This window comes from Budorcas taxicolor, chromosome 7, assembly GCF_023091745.1.
Source record: "Budorcas taxicolor isolate Tak-1 chromosome 7, Takin1.1, whole genome shotgun sequence".
In the NCBI taxonomy this organism is placed as follows: Eukaryota; Metazoa; Chordata; class Mammalia; order Artiodactyla; family Bovidae; genus Budorcas; species Budorcas taxicolor.
The window spans coordinates 44,168,558-44,191,762 of NC_068916.1; the positions used below are offsets into that span (position 1 = coordinate 44,168,558).

The window sequence follows — 23,205 nt, forward strand, 5'->3', positions numbered from 1 at the left end:
ATATCCATACAGTAGAATACTACTATCAGTAAAAAGGAATAAACTGTTGATAAACATGGCAACAAGAATGAGGGACTTCTCTGGCAGTCCAGCAGTTAAGACTTTGTCTTCCCAGGCAGTGGATGCTGGTTCCATCCCTGGTCAGGGAGCTAAGATCCCACATACCTCATGGCCAAAAAACAAAAATATAAAACAGAAAGAATATTGTAATAAATTCAGTAAAGACTTTAAAGTGATTCACATAAAAAAATCTTAAAGGAAGAAAAAGACAAGAATGAGTCCCAAAATAATTATGCTGAAAGAAGGCAGACCAAAAAAGTACATACTATATAATTCTATTTATATACATTCAAAAAATGCAAACTATTCTATAGCTAAGTAAGCTATATTTGTAGTTTTCTGGGGACTAATGGCAGATAGTGTAAGCAAAGAAGAATGGGTGGGAAGGATTACAAAAGGGCACATGGAAGCTTTGTGGGGCAAGGTTTAATTATCTTGCTTGTGGTCATGATTTCATGTGTATATAGATGTCAAAATCCATCAAATTATATACTTTAAATACATGAAGATCATTGTAGGTCAATTGCACCTTATAAAGTTCTAAAAAGAAAATATTGGCAGGAATTTCCTGGCAGTCCAGTGGTTAGGACTCAGCACTTTCACTGCCATAGCCAGGATTTATTTTATTTTATCTATTTATTTTTTTTTCATAGCTGGGATTTAATCCCTCGTCAGGAATCTGCAAGCCATGTAGCTAAAAAAAATAAAAAAGAATGAAAGAAAGCAACGAAAAAAGAAAATTGGAAAGTAAGGAAATAAAAAGTACAAATTATAATCTTGGCACCCAAATATGATAACTATTAGCAATTTGGTCACTATCAAACTCTACAGACAAACTTTCAGACACCCAAGTGGTATCTGAAAATTTTAAAAAACTGTAGTATTCCATTGTGTTAAAAATTATTTTACCTTTCTCTAATTTCTAGGGTCAGTTTATATTTGCCAAGGTAGTAGACGCTACTATTGTTATAATTATAATGAAATGAATACTTTTATTGCCAATCATCCAAACAACAGATCTTGAAACCTTTCTGGGTTCACCTCTTTCACCACAAAATCAACCGATCACTGAGTTCTGTAATTTCTGCCTTCTCAGTATATCTCATACTTGTCACCTTCTTTCCACTCTCATCTTTAATGTGTTAAGTTAGTATAATTGTGTTAGGCTTGCACAAAAATCACACAACATATGATCTGCTGTAAGGAGACGTGTTCTCTCTGGCCTTGCAAAGAGTGATGGGGATGAGTCATTGTGTCAAAGCCCTGGGGACCAACGTCACCAAGAGTGACCCTCATTTCTCTTCTGAAAAAATTGAAATAATATCTCATTCTTTTATCTTAATGCTAAAGATACTAAAATAATAAATCTAACTGTAAATTAAAGCAATGAGTCTAAAAATGTGAAAAAACAATTTTTTCTTCAACATTTATATGTTGTTACAAGCAGATCAATCAATTTAATAACTGTTTTATATATCTGAATATTAATTACACATCTATATATACATTTACATGGGTTCAACAACTTTTTCTTAGCCATATACAGCTCTCTTGGAAGGCTTTACCAAACTCTCCCTGTGGTTAAGACTCAAAGCTCTCTAGTGACTTAAGCTTGTACTGCTTAACACATGTCTATAAGTGTTTATTAATAGCCTATTAATCCTCAGAGGACAAAGACAGATACTTAATACTGGCTGTTAAATTTTGCATAAATGAGTGTTTTTTCCTTTGTCCACGTACTGATTCTCTTTAAGGCAACTAACTAGTTAGGGGTGATTTTCTTTGTATAAATATCTAGTTATATTGGCTTACATGTTTAGTGACCCTATGGATTTGCCTAGTACAGAAATAATCTCAGAATACCCTCAGGACTTCTTAAGGAAGGGAATTGTTTTATTAAATGTACACCACAATGTTCATGTAAAAATATTACCCAATAGTGGCATGGTTTTTCATTCTTGATTTTGTCCAGAATTTTTGGGAGAGTAAGTTCCAGTGCTAGGGATTTATCATCGTGGCTTCATAGAATTTATTATCTATAACCCGAGTCACTTGTAGCACATGGCAACTTGTACTGTGTCTTACTTAATTTTAAATTAACATAATACTCATAATCATAGAAGGTTGAACTCAGGTGTTTACTACTACTTACAAAATGTCACATTCAAGTAATGAAAAATAATAATAATCATAATCATAAACCCACTGCTGCTGCTGCTGCTAAGTTGTGTCAGTCGTGTCCGACTCTGTGCGACCCCGTAGACCCACTAAGACAGCACAAATGGGAGAGGAGTACACAGGGGTGTAGCTTCTTACATGAACTTACCATCACTCTTTCTGTCCTTGAGCCCTCTCTGACCTTGGCTGATGACTGTATGCTGTCATCGAGTTTGGAGCCTTTGCAGAGTTCCATGGCATAAATTGGCTTGCTTCCTATTGACTTTCCTTCACTGTAGGGTTATGATTGGGCCCTTAAAATGATTTGGTTGTTTAAGGAGGCATCCACGATTCCATCAATTTTTCCAGCTTCCAAAAGAATTGCAGTTTCTCATGTTTCATCTCCTTTCCTTTTCTCCTTGCCTTATGGGTTTATACTTTGTGTCTTTTTTTTTTAATATGGAACGCTTCACGAATTTGCGTGTCATCCTTGCACAGGGGCCATGCTAATCTCTGTATCGTTCCAATTTTAGTATATGTTCTGCCAAAGCGAGCACTGTGTCTGTTTCTTTTCTACCATTTTATTAGGTGTCAGGAGGAAGGGTAATAAATATGGTTTCAATGAAAGCCTTTTTTTCTTTGCTCTTAGTGTTTTTGTGTGTGTCTCCCCAACTGATAGTGAACTCCAAGGAAATCGCTGTTGAAGTGTTATTCATACGTTGTAGTATAGTACCTTCCAAATAGGAGTTATACTGATGTTTGTGGTTATTACTGATAACCTTGAATAGCATGCGCAAGTATCCTTGGGAGGATACAAAAGACTTTCCAAAGACATTGGCAATTTCCAGGTCCTCAACTTCCATCCATACTCTCTCCTAAAATGCATCTGAGAATGTCTATAGCCCAGATGTCATCCTGGCTTTCCCTTCTCTCTTCCTCTTTCATAGTACCTTTCTCTCTCACACACACACACCACCACCACCACACCTACACCTACATCTTTTTATGGCATAATTTTACCAAGATGTAAAAGCCTGAAGGACAGCATATAAAAATACAATGTGAAATATTCCTTTGGGCCAACTTCTTTCAATTTGTTGTCATTGTTTAGTCACTAAGCCATGTCTGACTCTATGTGACCCCATGGACAGACACCATGCAACCCCTTTCAATTAAGGCACCATAGTCCAAGGTCTGAATATATATTTGGCCTATTATCAATTTAGATATACTATAAAGGGGAAGGGAGGATGCAATGACAATTTTCAAAGACTTTGTCTCTTCCATTTGTTGCCAAAGAACTTTGCTGCATGAAGAGTACTGTGAAATTAAGGAAAGCTAGGCTGAGGAATGTTGAAGGTGCTGACACCTAATTTCTTCCTACTAATGGCAGGTCTCCATGTCTTAACCACCTTAGAACACTATTATTCAAAATGCATAAAAAACCTACAAAGACAGCACCCAGATCATGGATTCTAAACATCATTCTCCAATTAAAAATCAGGATAAAAATTGGAGAAGTGGTTGGTTCAAAGACATAGCAAGGAGATCACAAGATGAACCCAGAACATCTTGTGATTTCTAAAAGGAAGGAAGTAGTAACAAAAAGATGAAGATTAAAAAAAAAACCAAAGGAGCCAACCTGAAGGCATGCTTCTAATAGTAAAAGGTGGAATAATTTGAGCCAAAAAACAACACTATTATTGAATTTTAACCCACAGAACAGAAGAAACATTGACGAGTCCACAGTACTATCGATTAAATGACTGGGAGAGAAGCAGCAGTGCTTCCTTATAGTATAATTCCAATTAGTGTAAGGAGGAAAATGGAAAATTACCATTTGTCAAACATCACAGTAATAACTATTGTTATCTATACTAAAAGTAGTAGGTGACTGTGGGGACAATTTGCAGTCTCAAAGTATCTCCTCCAAGATAGCTATCAATTAAAAAGAGAAAGACAGTCTTTGTAATGGAGAAATCTGATGAAACCACCTTAACCCAGTGATCAAGGTCAATATCACCAATAGTAAATTACTTTATCGATATTGGGAATTTTTCATTTCTGTGCTAGTCTAAAAAGCATAACGTCAGTTCAGCCATGAGAACACATTTGACAAATCCAAATTGTGGGACATTAGACAAAATAACTGATCAATACTCTTCAAAAGTGACAAGGGCATGAAAGATAAGGAAAAACAAAGGAACTTAGAGACAGTAGTAGATTTAGAAGTAACTAAATGCATTTTCTGGGTAATAGAATGGGACAGAAATAGAACACAACTGGGAAAACTGGTGAAGTGTGAGTAAAGTTTTTGGTTTAACTTACAGTATTTTATCAAATACTAATTTCTTGGTTCTGCTCATTGTACTATGGTTATGTAAGATGCTAACATTAGGGTAAGTGAGGTGAGGTATACATGGAAATTGTAATTTTACAGATTTTCTGTAAACCTACAGTTAGTTCAAATTAGCAAGTTAAAAAAATAAATAAAATCATGACTATGAAGTACACTTTCTCTGTACTTCCTTCCATTTCCAGTGCTAACTTTTGGTGTAATACCAAGACAAATTTACTATATTGTAGTCATACTAACAAACGTTTGAGGAGTAAAAACCTATGATCTGATTATGACTCCTTTTGATATGGTTCTGAGAAATAATACATTTATTACATTTGCCAGGGATTCAACTTCCAGAGTTCTACTTTTAGGCAGGATAGGGTAAATTCTTTGGAAGTTACCCTCCACTGTGCCATTCAGTCTGCTTTTTTGAGTAAACTGTGTGACTAGAGTAAGGATCTTGACCTCTGTACTTTTCCAGGTATGCCTTTGAATAGTTGTAATAGTAAAGATAATTAGAATTTAAATGTGCTTACCATCTAAATGGATAAGAAATGGCATTAAGAAAAATAGCAGAGACATTAAAGAAGCTTAAGCTCATCAGCACAAACTGAGTTTTATTTGATTGCAAGTGATATAACCTATGTACACGTTTCCCTTCCAAGTTTTTTCACCGCTAAAATTGCCCTTACAGAGAATTACAAACATTGTAAACTGCATTTCATTAGTAGTTTATGAAATCTGCCTGTCAACTGACACATTCTGTATAGAGCCTTAAAAATGATATTTTGAGAGTATTTATAATCACTGAAAGCAGATGATTCTGTAAAACAGGTAGTTACAGATCTTTAAACTGACAACATACATATATTTAAACATTTAAATAGTTCATTTTCTTCAAAAGTAATTTTCTACTGCTTTTTCATAAAAATATAAAAAGACAACATCTGTAGTTTTAAAAACCTATATTTAACCTAAATCAAGATTTTTCTACAAACAATACCTCTTTCCAAAAAGTTCAAAACACATCACAAAATAATGTGATGTTAAATCAAATAATTTCATCATGACAGAGTATTTTACTTTTAAGAAATACTTGGCAGTATTTCTTTTTAAACTTTCATGCTAGACTTCAACTGTGTATATGCTATATAAACACACTAGATTAATCCAAGTCACTCATATTTATGCAGTAGACTCATATATGATGAGTTACCATATAAACAGTCATACCACAATTGCAAAATGGTAAAAGGCAATCTTTATGAAAACATTATAAGAAAATTTAGTAACAGGCAGCCAACATCACTCTAATTTTCTGTAAAAATTACATCTCTTCCTCCTACCCCTTTGAATGGTATCTTTTATAGCATATTGACACACAAAAGTATTTATATCCCTTTTACATAAGCTAGCTTTTTAAATGACTGCTTTCTTTTCTGACACATTGAATTTATCCAAAGGCACCAAAGACTAGACTCCTATGTAGTTTCAGAATTTTTGTTCTTTTTAAGTTCCTCTAGAATAATTTTCCTCAGAAAAGGGTAACCCTAAGAACAAGAAGAAAATGAATGATAAAACACAGTAACCTGAAACTTGTACCATCCAAAAGGTATAAATTTATTAATAGGTTTCTTGAACTTTTCATTTAGGACAAGAAGTCAGAACAACTTTCTGAACATAAACACAAAAATAGAGCACATTAGTAACAGTAGGAAAACTCCTAAGCTTCTAATGTATTAAATCTTACATAATAACATACAGCCAAAAGCATTATAAATTCACTGCCAGATATTATGATCCTTTATCCTGAAAAATGTATGATACACAGCACTAACATGGAACAGAGTATGGCATTTATTTCATAGGGAGGAAAGATAGGTTTCATCACAAAAACAGATTTACTAGATTTCAGCTTTGATTAATTTTAGAGATATATTTTAAAGATAAAAAAGAAAAACAAGGTTCACCCCTCAAATAAAAAAAGTCTTTATATATATATATATATATATATATATATATAATCCATTATTAATACTTTTTATGCTCTTACAATGTAAAACATTTAGAAACTTCCGAACTCTAGAAATGTTGGCCAGTTAACCTATCTGGCCATAACACATTCTGAATTCCCTTCTGAGAATCACATTAATGTTTTCAGTCCATTAGTCCATTGGATGGAGCAATTCTATTTTTTTTTCTTCTTCTTTGGTGGTTCATCGTCAGAACTACTATCTGTGCTGGTGCTGCTACTACTGGAAGAGCTGGAATCTGAGTCTGAATCAGAGGATGAGGAGGAGCTTGTGGAGGAGGCAGAAGATGATGAACTGGAGGAGCTTTCATCAGAGTCACTGTCCTCTGAGGAAGATGAGGTAGACGTCTCTTCACTCTCTGATGAAGAATCACTGGCTGAACTGTCGCTGCTATTGCTACTGGAACTGGTTACGCTCTTAGACCTATTAGACAATTATACGCATGAGAAGCCGACATTCAGCAGAATGTTTAAAAGCAATTACACTTGAGTGTTATGTATATATATACATGTATACTGAAGCTTTACCAGTATGGTATCACTAGATTTGATGCTTTATGGATTGCCTAACTGTTAGTAATCCTAACGTGCCCACCCTTTCACTCCAACCAGAAGGTCTTTAAATCTCTTGGATGGAATTTGAGAAAAGTGAACATACTATATTGTGCTTCAGAGTGAATGTTAGAATACAGTTGCAGTTTAACAATTGGGTTTATTTAAACCTCCTGTACAGTGGTAAATGTTTCATAACCTTAACTACTTTAGACAAGATACAGCTGGCCAATACTTTCTTACCAGTAATTTCTAATAACATTTTCTAACCTAAGACAAGAGAAATCACTTACTGTTTCCAGGTATAAGGACCCTGGAAAGTTGGAGAAAAAGGAGAAACAAAGGAAGAAACTCCAGACAAGTAAACAGAGGAAGGTATCAGAAAACAGGACGATGTTTAATCATGAATTGCAAACGAGAGACTTCAGATCCAAGTCTTGTAACTATTATTTTAAAATCAACCACCCTATCCCTCCAACTATTATTATATATTACCTATGTAATATTAAAGCCACACATACCTTTTCTTCTTGGTCTTTCTTTCTACATTAGCTTCTCCAATGCTGCTAAGCAACAGGGAAAGGGGGAGGAGCTCTTGTTAATAAAGTGATTATAAACAGCTCAGACAAACCCTTCCGATCTCCCCAAAACTGTTTTACATTAGAGAAACACTTTGTCTTTTGTAACATGTACTGAGAGTCCAGTGTTTCTTATTATAACCAAGAGAAAAGTTTCCTACTGCAGGTGTATATGGTACCTGCATGAGCTACTCAGGTGGCTTACTGGTAAAGAATCTGCATGCCAATGCAGGAGACACAGAGATGTGGGTTCAGTCCCTGGGTTGGGAAGATCCTCTAGAGGAAGAAATAGCAACCCACTCCAGTATTCTTGCTTGAAAAATCCCATGAACAGAGGAGCCTGGTGGGCTACTGGCCATAGGGTCGCAAAGAATCAGACACAACTGAGCACATGTGTGGTACATGCAGTTAAATTAACTAGCTCTTAAGACAGATGCTATCAACTGTATTTTAGAAGTCAGGTGAGTTAATAGTTAAGATGAGCACACACTAATTTGCTTTTTTAATTGTGAACTTAGGTTGACACAGCTAAATCAACTACTTAGTGAACAACAGAACAAAGCAAATAATAGCAGAACAATTGTAATTTATAATTTGGTTTTCTAGAATGGTATTATAAGTGGTCATTTTATATAAAAAGAAAAGCAACTGTTAATTAAAAAATTTTTTCTTAAATGATTCATTTTGGTGTACACTTAAAACACAACACTGTAAATCAACAATTGTTGTTCTTTGCCACTAAGTCCCGTCTGACTCTTTTGCGACCCCATGGACTGTAGCCCACCAGGCTCCTCTGTCCATGGGATTTCCCAGGCAAGAATACTGGAGTGGATTGCCATTTCCTTCTGCAGAGGATCGTCCCAACCCAGGGATCAAACTCAAGTCTCCTATATTGGAAGGCAGATTCTTTACCACTGTGAGCTACCAGGGAAGCCCAAATCAACTATACTCCAATAAAAATTTAAAAGCCTCATTTCTTGAGACTTCCCTGGCGGTCTAGTAGTTAAGACTCTGCTTCCACTGCAGGAGGTATGGGTTCTATTCTTTGCCAGGGAACTAAGATCCCACATGCCACTAGGCACAGGCAAAAAAATTTAAAAAACAAACAAAAAAACCTTCCAAACCATTTATTTTTCTGCATGTCCTCCAAATGTTCAGTTTTAAAACCAGAGACTTAATACTTTAAGATTATGCTCCCGCATTATTTATAAAGAAAAAAGCCTGGTGATTTTAAATACACAAATGGCTTGCTGCTATATAGCTGCCAAACAACATGTCTACTAAATCAGGGATTCAAATTACAGAATTACTTCAATTACTCTACACTGTCCTATAAATTTAACATTTTTATATTCTGAACTTCTCTGCATATCCTAGATAATGCTTCTACCCTTATTTCCCAGATCTTCAAATATAAATACGTATTTATGTAAAGTTGTTTTATTACTGAAGAATTGTCATTTTTGCAATTTATTTAATTGGTAGAAGTACATTCGTTAAGTCACACCACAAGAATTCAAGGTCATTAAAATTCATACACTTCCATAATTTTATCACTGAATCAAAATAATCAGCAGTCTACGTAACAGAGCCAAAACTAAAATTCATGTAGTTGTATGTATTTTTTAAGATCAAGATACTCGTGTAATACAACTAGAAAAACAAAAGTAGTTGTTGAAATGAAATTATCCATAACTCTTATCATTTTTTGCTTACATTCCTAATAAATGAATTTTTAAAAATTATGTTTTTCTCCTCATCTTTTTTCTATCCTAAGTTTCAATATTTGCAGAGGGTATAAACTCTGGCATAGTATATATAAAATATTGACATTTAAAAAAGAAAACTGTTATATCATTTTGATAATTGTAAATACCACAAAATTTGATACCTATCATAATTAATTTTTAAAAATATGAACAAGTTTACCTTTAACAATTGGTACTTTTACATCATCCCTTTTCATCTTTGAACCTGTTTTATTTTCCTTCCCCCACAGATGTATCCTAATATATTTTTATGCCTGAAAATTTTAGTGACCACTTATATTTCTCTGCAATAAAAACACAGATATCACATAACTTGAAATTGTATCTTTTAATTACATATGATCATAAAGTTTTAAAAGTGCTTAAAAACTCTGAGTTGAATTACCATAATCACTACTACTATGCAAATTGATTAAAACAATGTAAAATATATTATAAATTTTAGTAACTATTATGGAATGGCTACCTACTCCAGTATTCTTACTTGGAGAATTATATGGACAGAAGAGCCTGGCAGGCTACAGTTGATGGGATCACAAAGAGTTGGACACGACTGAGCAACTAACACACACACATACATAAAGTATTCTACTGGAACTATATCTTTTAAAGACATCAATTTTTTTTCCTAGTTTTTGTATCCATCGATCTTACTGCTTAACTATGACAGAATTCAGTATCAAGTTAATTCCTATATTTAATTTTTACAGATTTAACCCTGAGAAAGTTTGTTAACCTGAACAGGTAGACTGTATAGCAATGTCACTTAGTTCTTTGAATTCTTCCCATGCTAAATAAATTCCACAAGTCATATAATGATGTATTATTAAAATACACTTTTTGAAATACGTTTTTAAAAATAATTTTATTTATTTTGGTTGTGCTGGGTCTTGTAAAGAGCTTAGCATGGTGCCTTGCACCAGTAATACTCATTAAACTTCAGCTAGTATTTTTAATCTAAATCTGGATAACCATCATAAGATATTTAGTCCCTTAATAAATTTTATATATAAAAATAAAATATTCCTTTGGACACCATATGTAACCTTACCTTTGTTGTAATAATAATCTGTTTTCTTTTTCTTTTAAAGCTTTCTTTAGTTCTGCTGTTCTTGAAGGCCTATGTAGGTACTTTCTTTTTCCTGTACATTCATAAGTCCAATGTCCAAATTCCAAGCATTTCTGACATCTTACATGTTGCTTATTTGCTTCACTACAGGATAAAAAATAAGAATACAGGCCTTAAATTTTTGACTGGACATTTTCTGCTGTGAGAAACATAAACAATACAAGCATTTGTTAGATTTAATCACTAGGCAATATAGTAAGTGGTTAAGGGCTGGAAGAAGCACAAACTGGAAACAAGATTGCTGGGAGAAATATCAATAACCTCAGATATGCAGCTGACACCACCCTTATGGCAGAAAGTGAAGAGGAACTGAAGAGCCTCTTGATGAAAGTGAAAGAGGAGAGTGAAAAAGTTGGCTTAAAGCTCAACATTCAGAAAACTAAGATTATGGCATCTGGTCCCATCATTTCATGGGAAATAGATGGGGAAACAGTGGAAACAGTGTCAGACTTTATTTTTGGGGGCTCCAAAATCTCTGCAGATGGTGACAGCAGCCATGAAATTAAAAGATGCTTACTCCTTGGAAGGAAAGTTATGACCAACCTAGATAGCATATTCAAAAGCAGAGACATTACTTTGCCAACAAAGATCCATCTAGTCAAGGCTATGGTTTTTCCAGTAGTCACGCATGGATGTGAGATTTGGACTGTGAAGAAAGCTGAGCGCCAAAGAATTGATGCTTTTGAACTGTGGTGTTGGAGAAGACTCTTGAGCGTCCCTTGGACTGCAAGGAGATCCAACCAGTCCATCCTAAAGGAGATCAGTCCTGGGTGTTCTTTGGAAGGAATGATTCTAAAGCTGAAACTCCAGTACTTTGGCCACCTCATGCAAAGAGCTGACTCATTGGAAAAGACTGATGCTGGGAGGGATTGGGGGCAGGAGGAGAAGGGGACGACAGAGGATGAGATGGTTGGATGGCATCACCGACTCGACGGACGTGAGTTTGAGTGAACTCCGGGAGTTGGTGATGGACAGGGAGGCCTGGTGTGCTGCAATTCATGGGGTTGCAAAGAGTCGGACACAACTGAGCGACTGAACTGATCTGAAGAGCTTGGACCTTAGAGTTAGACAGAACTGAGTTCAAATCTTGTTTCCTCAATTCCATTCCAGTAAGGGCAGACTAGGTAATTCAGATCAACTCTTCAGCTTAGAATTAGAAAAGATAGCCAAACCATTTTTAACAATCTGCTCAAGGATCAGAGAACTAACAAAGAGGTTAAAGAATCACCAAGCCAAGATATGGAAGAGGAGGGAAACTCAGAGTGGTCAGCTCTACATTTAACTAAACTCTTGTCCTGGGGCCTTTTCCCAACTTGGGAGGGTAAGCAAGCATCATTTATAACAAGCAAGGGAGACAAATTATGCATTCAGAGTTAGGACTCTGAAGATCTTTACCCTAGGAATAAAGCAATGGTGTATGAAGTGCTGCCCAGCTTCTAGTCACCTAGGAGACTAAGAAAAATCTCAATCCCTGAGATTGAAATAACATAGACAAGTAGAGAAAAACAGATAAAAGAATTGGAAAGGAAGAAATAAAACTGTCATTCCTTACTGATAATGTATCATGTGCATTGCAAATCCAAAAGACTCTAGATAAATTTTTATTTTACTCTTCGGCCACGCTGTGTGGCATGTGGGATCTTAGTTTCCCAACCTAGGATTGAAACCTGTGCCCCTTGCATTGGGAGTGTAGAGTCCTAACCACTGACTGCCATGGAAGTCCACAAATATTGTTTTAATAATTAGAATTCATAAGTGAGTTTCAATTCAGTTCAGTCACTCAGCCATGTCCGACTCTTTGCAACCCCATGGACTGTAGCACGCCAGGCTTCCCTGTCCATCACTAACTCCTGGAGCCTATTCAAACTCAAGTCCATTGAGTTGGTGATGCCATCCAACCATGTCATCCTCTCTACTCCCCTTCTCCTCCCGCCTTCAATCTTTCCCAGCATCAGGGTCTTTTCCAATGAGTCAGCTTTTCCAATCAGGTGGCCAAAGTATTGGAGTTTCAGCTTCAACATCAGTCCTTCCAATGAGTATTCAGGGCTGACTTCAAGATTGACTGCTTGGATCTCCTTGTAGTCCAAGGGACTCTCAAAAGTCTTCTCCACCACCACAGTTCAAAAGCATCAATTCTTCGTAGCTCAGCTTTCTTTATAGTCCAACTCTCACATCCATTCATGACTACTGGGAAAACCATAGCTTTGACTAGATGGATCTTTGTTGGTAATGTCTCTGCTTTTTAATATGCTGTCTAGGTTAGTCATAGCTTTTCTTCCAAGGAGCAAGTGTCTTCTAATTTCACGGCTGCAGTCACCATCTGCAGTCATTTTGGAGCCCCCCTAAATAAAGTCTCTTACTGTTTCTGTTGTTTCCCCATCTATTTGCCATGAAGTGATGGGACCAGATGCCATGATCTTAGTTTTCTGAACGTTGAGTTTTAAGCCAACTTTTTCATAAGTGAGTGTAGAAAGGTTTTATATTAGGATCAGTAAACTTCTCTTTGAAGAAATGACTGTTTAGGTCTTCCTCCCACTTTTTGATTGGGTTGTTTGTTTTTCTGGTATTGAGCTACATGAACTGTATATTTTGGAGATTAATCTTTTGTCAGTTGTTTCATTTGCAATTACCTGCCATTCTAAGGGTTGTCTTTTCATCTCGTTTATAGCTTTCTTTGCTGTGCAAAAGGTTTTAAGTTTAATTAGGTCCCACTTGTTTATTTTTGTTTTTATTTCCATTACTCTAGGAGGTGGGTCAAAGAGGATATTGCTGTGATTTACATCAGAGTGTTTTGCCTATGCCTTCCTCTAAGAGTGTTATAGTTTCTGGCCTTTAATCCATTTTGAGTTTATTTTTGTGTTTGGTGTTAGGAAATGCTCTAATTTCATTCTTTTACATGTAGCTGTCCAGTTTTCCCAGCACCACTTATGGAAGAGACTGTTTTTTCTCCATTGTATATTCTTGCCTCCTCTGTCAAGCAGAAGGTGTCCATAGGTACATGGGTTTATCTCTGGGCTTTCTATCTTGTTCCACTGAAATACAGTTCAGTTTTTGTGCCAGTACTGTCTTTATTACTGTAGCTTGGGATGTTCTTTTCATAACTATTTATTAAGGACTATTTATGTCATCTGAACTTTTTTGTAGATCATGTTATAGGTCATAATAAAATTTTTAAAAAATCTTGGCTCTTTCACTACATAGTTTTAGGCTCTTTAGAAAGCTGATTTTTGAACTTCAGTTTCTTATTCTAAAAAATGGGACAATATCTACTTCACTAGATCATTGTGAGAATTAGACAAGACCATAGCCACGTTTTATACTTACTGTATGTCAGGAATTTAGCTAAATACTACTTACGCATAAATACATCTAATCCCCATGACACTCCAGTGAGTTTGAGAACAATATCCTCATTCTACAAACTGGGATGTTTGTATAGCAAGCAACAAGGAATCTGGCATAAAGTAATACACAAATGGGAGCTGTGACTATCAGCCTACACATTAGGCTAATCAACTATGTGGACTAATGACACTCGGCAATTCCTCAAACATGGGTGCATGATGAGATGCTGGACTTTCAATTTCGACATAGAGCAGTCACCTTTTTATCCCTGGAGGACACATAATTGCTGTTCAGTAAATATTTGTAAAATGAATGACTGTTAAAGTAGGCAAGGGTTTCAGGGAACATATATTGTTTATAGTATGCTTTTCATTAATTAATTGCCACATTGTGGGCCAGCTTCTGTAATTTTGACAATAATTTATTTTGGACTTCCCTGGTGGTCCAGTGATTAAGAATCTACCTACCAATGCAGGGGACACACAGTTTGATCCTGGTCAGGGAAGATCCACATGTCTTGGGACAACTAAGCCCTGGAGCTGCAACTACTGAGCCCACACACCACAACGACTGAAGGCCAAGTGCCGTAGAGCCCATGCTCTGCAACAAGAGAAGCCACCACAATAAGAAGCCCATGTACAACTAGAGAGCAGTTCCTGCTCAGTGCAACTAGAGAAAGTCCACATGCCACAAAGAAGACCCAGTGAAACCATAAATAAATAAATAAATAAATTTTAAAAACTTATTTTTAGCACTTGTCCAAAAATAAGCCAATCCTAATGTGAAAAGTTAATGTTTCAAGTATGGAACTAAGACTCAGCAGTAGTATTAAAAGATAATAAAGAAGAGTCAGCTTTTTGCCTAGTAATAGTTCATAAATTTCCATAAACAACTGCCAGTACCATGACTATAACTTCAGAGTTTATCTCATATGTAATGGTACAGCAAATTGTTAAGGCTTTCTATAATAAAAGACTTTATGGACTTAATATTAAGTTGCCCACTTTTCAGGTAAAAAAAAAGAACATTATAGGTTTGATCCTTGGGTTGGAAAGATCCCCTGGAGTAGGGCATGGAAACTCACTCCAGTATTCTTGACTGGAGAATCCCACGGACAGAGAAGCCTGACAGCCTTCAGTCCATATGGTGGCCAAGAGTTGGATATGACTGAAGCGACTTAGCACACACATTGTAATGCAGGGCTTCCCAGGTGGCTCAGTGGTAAAGAATCCACCTGCCAAGCAAGAGACACGGGTTCAACTCCTGTGTCGGGAAGACCCCCTGGAGAAGGAAATGGTAACCTACTCCAGTATTTCTTGCCTGGGAAATCCCATGGACAGAGGAGCCTTGTAGGGTACAGTCTATGGGGGTCACAAAGGAGCTGGACATAACTTAGCGACTAAACAACAACTATTGTAATATGCATCCCAGAAATGATAAAATCAAAAACATTAAAGGATAATTAGTAAAAAATGTAAAATCACGGCTCTAATACAAATATATAATGAACACATGTCAAAGATTTTATTTAATCATTAATTAATAAGGGAACCAGTAAGATGTTGGAACTGGTTTAGAACAGTATCCAAACAACACACATATATGGGCAATCAGGAATGCAGGAAACAAATTTACTAATAGTATAAAAACTGGTCAACAGCCACAGGGCAAGAATCAGTTGTATTGCTTTGCATGGGTAAGAATCTTCTCTTCGATTTTTCCACAATTTACCGAGTTTTAAAATAGGTCAAAGGCAATGAGGCACAGGTCCTGACCGGGTCATATAGCCAGGATAGGGGATTAGACAACTCAGCCAGTAAATTTTTAAAAAAATCCATTTCAAAGTCTTTCACAATATTTCTTAATAATGAAATTATGGAGGAGGATGGAAGCCTTTCAGAATCAAGGAAATAAAGTCTTCTTCTCCAACTTAAAATCTGTTTTCCTGATATTGTAAGAAATTTATAGCCTGGGATGTCAGCTATTAAAAATATTATTGGCCAGCACTGTGGAGTTTGTTTTTTGGTGTTATAAACAGAACTTTCACTAGTATCAGAAGCCCACCTATGATGTTCTAAACATTAACTAGAGACTTCGCTGATGGTTCAGTGGTGTAAACTCCAAGCTTCCGCGACAGAGGGCACAGACTCGATCTCTCCCACATGCCATGAGGCACAGCTAAAAATAAGTAAATAGATAAACATTTACTAACTAATCTTAAAAATACTTATATCTTCTATATAGAATGCAGAGACAGACCTATAATTTCAAAATAAACAAGACCAGCAAGCATTTCTTTTCGAATGAATACCCTATTTAATAACATTCCTTTTCTATAGCCTAAGCTAAGGTTTAAGGAAGTGTTTTAAACAGTACAGCCTTTTTATGTGAAACAACCTTCTTTGATACCTGAAATATTAAGACATGTCTGCCAGATTGGCAAAATTTTAAGTCTATGGTTGGCAAAGGTGGAGAATTGGCACTCTGAATATAGTAAAATATACATTTTAAAATGCTGGTATGTAAGTTACAGAAACTTTCTGAAGGGCTATGTGGTAATATGCAACAAAAATCTTAAAAATGTACATATCAAATAAACAAAAAATATAATATCAATAATGGTTATGTATCTAGAGGATCCCTAAGAGTTCCATTTATTATTAAACTAATAAATGAGTTTAATAAGGTCATAGGATATAAGGTCAGTATACAAAAGTCAATATACTAGCAATGAACAATTGGAAATTGAAGTAAAAAAACACTACAATACTTAATTTTACACTTGTTAAATTTTTCTCGTTAGACTCAATGTAGCGTTCATCTGTCAAGACCTTTCTGGATTGGGATCTTGTTATCCATTGTATTAGTCACCCTTCTTAGCTTTGTGTTAACTGCAGGTTTGATAAACATGCACATGTGTCTTCATCCAAGTCATTTATAAAAATTGTTAACAAGATCAAACAGTACCACACTGAGGCCACCATGTATATTTACCTAAACCCGTTAAACAATACTCTCAGTTCATGATGTTCAACTAGTGTACCTAATAGTTCTGCTTTGTTCACAAGGATACTGTGAGAGACCTTCCAAGATGCCTCATTGAAATCCAAATACCTAAAAAAGGCAATAAGGGTATCAAACTCTAATGATTTGATACCTGATGAACTTGGCTTTTCCTTCTGAACAGATTTAATATATCCAGCCAGAATTTTGCCTGGAATGGATATCAAATTCACAAGTCTAGTTTGTGGAATCTACCCTTCTCACTTTGAAAATCAAAACATTTGCCTACTTCTAGTCGTTTAGCATCACTCCTGTTGGCCAGAAGTCCTCAGATTACCAGCAGCACTACAGCCATTTCACTTGGAAATTTTCTGTTATGGTGGGGACCAAATCACCTGGGTCAAGTGCCTTAAACACATTCAGAGTGGCTTAGGGCTCTAATACCCACTCCTCTGGTCTCCTGGGCATCAGTTCTACTCTTGTCATTCTGCATACAATTGTGTTTGAGTTAAATCTGATTCAGAGTTAAGTTCCTAAAAGATCTGCTGAATGGGAAGTTCAAATTTTCCCCCTTTCCTCCTTTGGTCCAAAAACTTTTAAAAACAATGTCAATAGTACTTTCTCACTTCTTATAACTTGTAGCTTAAAAATTGTTCTTATGGAAGCATTATCTGCTCTTTATAAACAAATCATTTTGATGAAAATAAAATAAAAAGCAAAAGCTCCTCTTTTACTTTCTCTCCCAAAATATTCCCCAAATTTTCCTGCACTTTCCTTGCCTCTAATGGCCCTCGGTCTCCAACTCCCTGGGAGTTGTCCTGACAGCCTTTAAACCATGACAGGTTTTGTTACACACCATGTTTTCCTCCCAGTTGAGACCAGAAGCTCCTAAAGCTTTGTTTTTTACTTCTAGGTAGCTCATGTACCGAATACAAGCATACTGAAGAAATGGAACATTTGTTTAACTCTGTGATACTCTAAAACTTATGCTAAAAGCATTAAAAGTTTTACTTTCAAAAGTGGACAGTGTTTGATTTAGTCAATCTAGCCATCATCACCTCCTCTGACCTATCCACCCACTGTTTATAAAGACCCATTCAATTATGCTGGGAAGAGAAAATGAAAGTGAAAGTCTCTCAATCGTGTCCCACTCCTTGGGACCCCATAGACTATACAGTCCATGGAATTCTCCAGGCCAAAATACTGGAGTGGGTAGCCTTTCCCTTCTCCAGGGGATCTTCTGAACCCAGGAATCGAACTGGGGTCTCCTGTGTTGCAGGCGGATTCTTTACCAGCTGAGCCACGAGGGAAGAGAATGAGATCCAAATTAATCAGAACTTCATATTCCCATAGACATGGTTTAGGGTAGGGCATGTAATCCAATCTAGACAATGAGATGCTATCAGCTTGAAGCTGACAGGATATAAAGGACTCTAGATACTGCAGCCATTTTAGGACCAAAGGAGTGATCTATCCAAGTATGGAACCAACATCCAAAAGAGCAAATCTGAGAGACATTAGACCCTGGTAACACCATTTAAATGGATATCTATTTAAGCAGAACTGTTACTTCATTCTAGATCTCAGAACCATCTTGGAAAAGCCTTCTTCCTTCACCAAGCATACTACTACTTCACACTGATTCTGTAAGTCTTTATCTTTATGATCAAGGAACTCTTTTCATCCAGCATGAGGGGCAGAGTCTGATCAAAGATCGAAGAAAAGGATCAGGACTCTTAGAATAAAAAAAACTATAAATACAAAAAGGAATACAAATATACACACTGCAGCAGACTGAGTGATGTATTATAAACAGGCAAACAGTGATGGCATGAAAAGCTGAGAGTGAATAAGTGGTGAATGTTGGTTGGGTGTGCAGATTGGTAGAAGAAAAAAAAAGGCTGTACAAGAAAGGGGCATATGACACGAACTCCTGCATTATCTGTTCACACTCTTGTGCCTTTCTCTCGCTCATTAGCCGCCACAATGGACATCTTTCAGTTCTTAGAAACTAAGTTCTCTCCTGTCTCAAATTAATTATGCTGTTCTGGGTGCTCTTTCCCCCAATCCTCTCACGACTGACTCCTTTTTCACACTTTCCGTCTCTGTTCAAACCCCACCTCTTCAGAGATGCCTTTCCAGTCCAACCAACCTAACCTGGACGGTTCTCTTTTCCCACCATCTCATTTCCTTCAAAGCTCTTAACTATCCAACTGCATTTACTTAAAATGTTTAGTTTATCGACTCTTTCCACCAACAGAATGTAAGCTTCCTGAAAGCAAATATTCTGTCTTGAACACTTTCTTATACCCAAAGTATCTCTTAGAGAATGAATGGCAGAATGTGAGAAGATAGCTTGGGAGAAAAGTCAGGCTGTTCCTAGGTAAGGCGATTACAATGGGGCAGGAAAAGCCAGCTGGCCTGGAGGTTGAACAGGAAGCTGACGGTTTACGTCGGCGAGAGTAAGGGGTGTTGGATGCGGGCTACAAGCTTCGCCTGGTCACTCGTGGGGTGCGCCCACCGCTGCCCACCGGCTGGGTTGGGCAAATCGGCATAAATCACTTAGTAACCAATTCCTGGACGTCCCCTTCGCGGGAACCAAACGCGAGACTCTCTTCAGTCACCCCTAGGTCCCGCCCAGTGGCCTTACGCAGCCGTCTTCCACGAAATCGCTAGTGCACAGACATCAAACTTCTCGCCCCGGCCCGAGCCCCTTGTGGGCAGGCGACGTGTAAGAAAAACGGCCACCCTCCGCCAGGCCAAGCTGAGGATCCGACACCAACCCCGCTTCCCGGCACCGCTCAATAGCCCGCTGACGCGCTTCTCTCCGCCCCCAGCCCGCCCCGCCGCCCAACTCCGGTCCTAACTTACGCTTGTCTCCGGGCTATGAGACGATGCATGGGAGTCGCCATCTTAGCGCGGCTGGCGACGGCCGCGCTGGGTTTTGGGAAACTCCTCGAAGTGGGCGGGGACTTCGACCCCTGAAGGGCGTAGGCGTGGGCGGAGCCAGTGGTCCTGGCTAGGCTCTGGCGCTGCTTTTCGGGCAATAGTGGGTTGGGGCCTGGTGTGTTGTGTTTCCTGCATAGTCTATAGTTTGAGGGAGAGGAATGAGGCCAACTGACTAATCTGAACAAGGGTTCTGAAGGACGAGTCCACTTATATTGCTTGGAGAAGCTGGGAAGAACATTGTAGAATGAGGGATCTATCTATCCATCTTTATATACAAATCCATTTTTATATACATGAACGAATAAAGTTAATTGCTTAGTCGCGTCTCTTTTGGGACCTTATGAATTGTAGCCCACCAGGCTCCTCTGTTCATGAAATTCTCCAGGCAAGAATACTAGACTAGGTAACCATTCCCTTCTCCAGGGGATCTTCCCAACCCAAGGATCAAACCCAGATCTCCCTTATTACAGGCAGATTCTTTACAGTCTGAGTCACCAGGGAAGCCCCACTGTGGTTTTCAGAAACCAGAAGTAGTCTGGATAGCAAAGTTTAAAGGAATAATTTGAACAAGATTGACTATCAGTTGAAAAAGACTGGGGCTTCCCTGGTGGCTCAGTGGTAAAGAATCCACATGCCAAGGCAGGAGACACGTGTTTGATCCCTGATGGGAGAAGATTCCACAGACGGCAGAGCGGCTAAGCCCATGTGCTGCAACTACTGAGCCTGTGCTCTAGAACCTAGGAGCTGCAACTATGGAGACTGTTTGCCCCGACTGCTGAAGCCCGAGTGCCGTAGAGCCTGTGCCCCGCAACAAGAGAAGCCCCTGCTCGCTGCAACGAGAGAAAGCTCAAGCACGGCAATGAAGATCCAGCACAGACAAAACTAAAGAAATACAATGATTAAAAAGAGTGACTTTAGCAAACTATGAAGTGTACATGTATGTTAATTACTTGTGTTACATACATAATCATATTTTTATTAATTTCATAGTGATGTTAGAAGGTTATACAGGTAAAACTGCTTTGTCAACTAGAAAAAAAATTATACAAATATTAATTATTTAAGGATATTTTCGCATTTAGTATCAGATCATGGAAATGTATTCCCTTAAATGCACGGTGTTTGAAACATACATACCTTTTCAATTAATTAATTAGACTGCATTGGGTGATAGTTGCATCATGTAGGATCTTTCGTGGCAGTACACAGACTCTAGTTGCAGCACTAGGGCTCAATAGTCGCAAAGTTCTGACTTAGTTGCTTCCAGGCATGTAGGATCTTAGTTCCTCAGTTCAGTTCAGTTCAGTCGCTCAATCATGTCCGACTCTTTGCAACCCCATGGACTGCAGCACATCAGGCCTCCCTGTCCATCACCAACTCCTGGAGTTTACTCAAGCTCATGTCCATTGAGTCAGTGATGCCATCCAACCATCTCATCCTCTGTCATCCCCTTCTCCTCCTGCCTTCAATCTTTCCCAGCATCAGGGTCTTTTCAAATGAGTCAGTTCTTCACATCAGGTGGCCAAAGTATTGGAGTTTCAGCTTCAGCAGCAGTCCTTCCAATGAATATTCAGGTCTGATTTCCTTTAGGATGGACTGGTTGGATCGCCAACTAAGGATCCCAACTGAGTTCTCCAACTAAGGATCAAATCTGAGTCCCCTGCATTGAAATCGGGATTCTTAACCACTGGACCAACATGGACATTCCCATATATAACTTTTCGAAATATATATATATGTGTGTGTGTGTTTCTAAGTTTCCATTCTTTTTTTCAATTAATATTTCTTGAACACCTAAAACGTTTTAAGAACTGAAGGCAGAGCATTGAACAAAATCTTTGTACACATGGAGCTTTCTATAGTCAATAAACAAACACAATGTCCAAAGAGCATAAATACTCTGAAGAAAAATAATTCAGGGTAAGGTGGTAATGAGTGATTTAACACTGGGAATTACTAAAAATGACATCATGCAACCTTTGTGTACATCTGGTTCTTTAAAAAGTGGAATCTTACTCTCTGTTCTGTTCTTCAGCTTCATTCTTTTTCTTTGTTCATTCCTGTATTTATGGACATCTTTTCCCATATCAGCACCTGCAGATCCAGGTCATTCTTTTTATGTATTATATTCTATGGATTACATGGATATTCCACAGTTTATCCAGCCAGTACCCTATTGTTGAATAATTATATTATTTACTACAAAAATGAAATAAATAGATTTTTCTAGCATTAACCCATGTTTCTGTAAGATGACTAGATTTATACCTTCTGCTCCTTAAATAGGTAGTACCCAAAACTGCTTCCTCACCAGAGCTAATGGTAATAAGGTAATATGATGTATTATTGATGAAGTTAAGTGTCTTTCATGTGATCATTGAAGACTGTACTTCTTTCATAAATTGTTCAACTTTTATTTTTCTATTGGATTTTTACCTTTTTAACACTTATATATAGAAACTTTGACTATTTAATATAAAACTTTTGTTATATATTTTACTATTTTTTTCCTATTTTGTCTGTTGTAGAAACTTTGACTATTTAATATAAAACTTTTGTTTTATATTTTACTATTTTTTTCCTATTTTGTCTGTTGTCTTTCGTTTTTTTCTGGCCACATCATGCTATTTGCAGAATTTTAGTTTCTCAACCAGAGGTTGAACCCAGGCCACCACAGTGAAAACATCAAGTCCTAACCACTGGATCCCCAGTGAATTCCTGTTACATAGGCATTTTTAACAGTCTTTTTCTTTATGGTTCTTAGATTTGGCTCATGCTTAGAATCCCCAAATTATTTAAAATGTATTTTGTATTTTATTATATTTCTTCCATTACAATTATGGTTATATTTTTAATACTAATTTTTAACTTTTGAAACACCATTTACTACATAATTTATCACTTCTTTATTGAGTTGACTTGCCACTCCCTTATAACTAAATAGGTACATGTTTAATTTATTTGCATATTTTACTTTCTTCCAAAGATCTATTTGTCCCAGTATTTGTATTTCTTTAATTTCAATAATTTTATAGAATATCTTGATATCTGGTAGGGGCAGTCCCTCCCAAATAACTCTGGTGGGCCAGTGGCTAAGACTCCCAGTGCAGGGAGCCCGAGATTCATTTCTGGTCAGGGAACTAGATCCCACACGCCACAACTAAGAGTTTGTATCACACAACTAAAAAATATCTCTCATGCTGAAACTAAGACCTGACATAGCCAAATAAATAAATAAATCTTAAGGAAAAAAAGAAAAACCAGGCCCTTGGCAGTGAAAGCATGGAGTC

At 37.2% G+C, this 23,205-nt stretch overlaps 1 protein-coding gene and 1 non-coding gene across 2 annotated transcripts; both read right to left on the reverse strand.

The window, feature by feature from the left end:
* Window positions 1–2,670: 2,670 nt before the first annotated feature.
* Window positions 2,671–2,774, reverse strand: LOC128051866 (U6 spliceosomal RNA). The gene has a single exon (XR_008199785.1). It is a non-coding gene; the product is annotated as a U6 spliceosomal RNA (small nuclear RNA).
* A 3,971-nt stretch (window positions 2,775–6,745) lies between these two features.
* On the reverse strand, window positions 6,746–19,878 carry ZCCHC10 (zinc finger CCHC-type containing 10). Its single transcript, XM_052644121.1, has 4 exons — window positions 19,838–19,878; window positions 10,541–10,702; window positions 7,664–7,705; window positions 6,746–7,014 (listed from the first exon to the last, which is right to left on the reverse strand). Exons 1-4 carry the CDS (start codon window positions 19,876–19,878, stop codon window positions 6,747–6,749), a joined length of 513 nt encoding a protein of 170 aa, XP_052500081.1. The 3' UTR covers window position 6,746.
* Between the last annotated feature and the right edge of the window lie 3,327 nt (window positions 19,879–23,205).

Coding starts and splice junctions, on each gene's coding strand:
- ZCCHC10 (XM_052644121.1), bottom strand. CDS start 19,878: ATGGCGACTCCCATGCATCGTCTCATAGCCCGGAGACAAGC. Junction 7,706..10,540: donor AGATTATTATTACAACAAAG/GTAAGGTTACAT, acceptor GTTGCTTAGCAG/CATTGGAGAAGCTAATGTAG. Junction 7,015..7,663: donor AGAAAGACCAAGAAGAAAAG/GTATGTGTGGCT, acceptor ATTGTCTAATAG/GTCTAAGAGCGTAACCAGTT.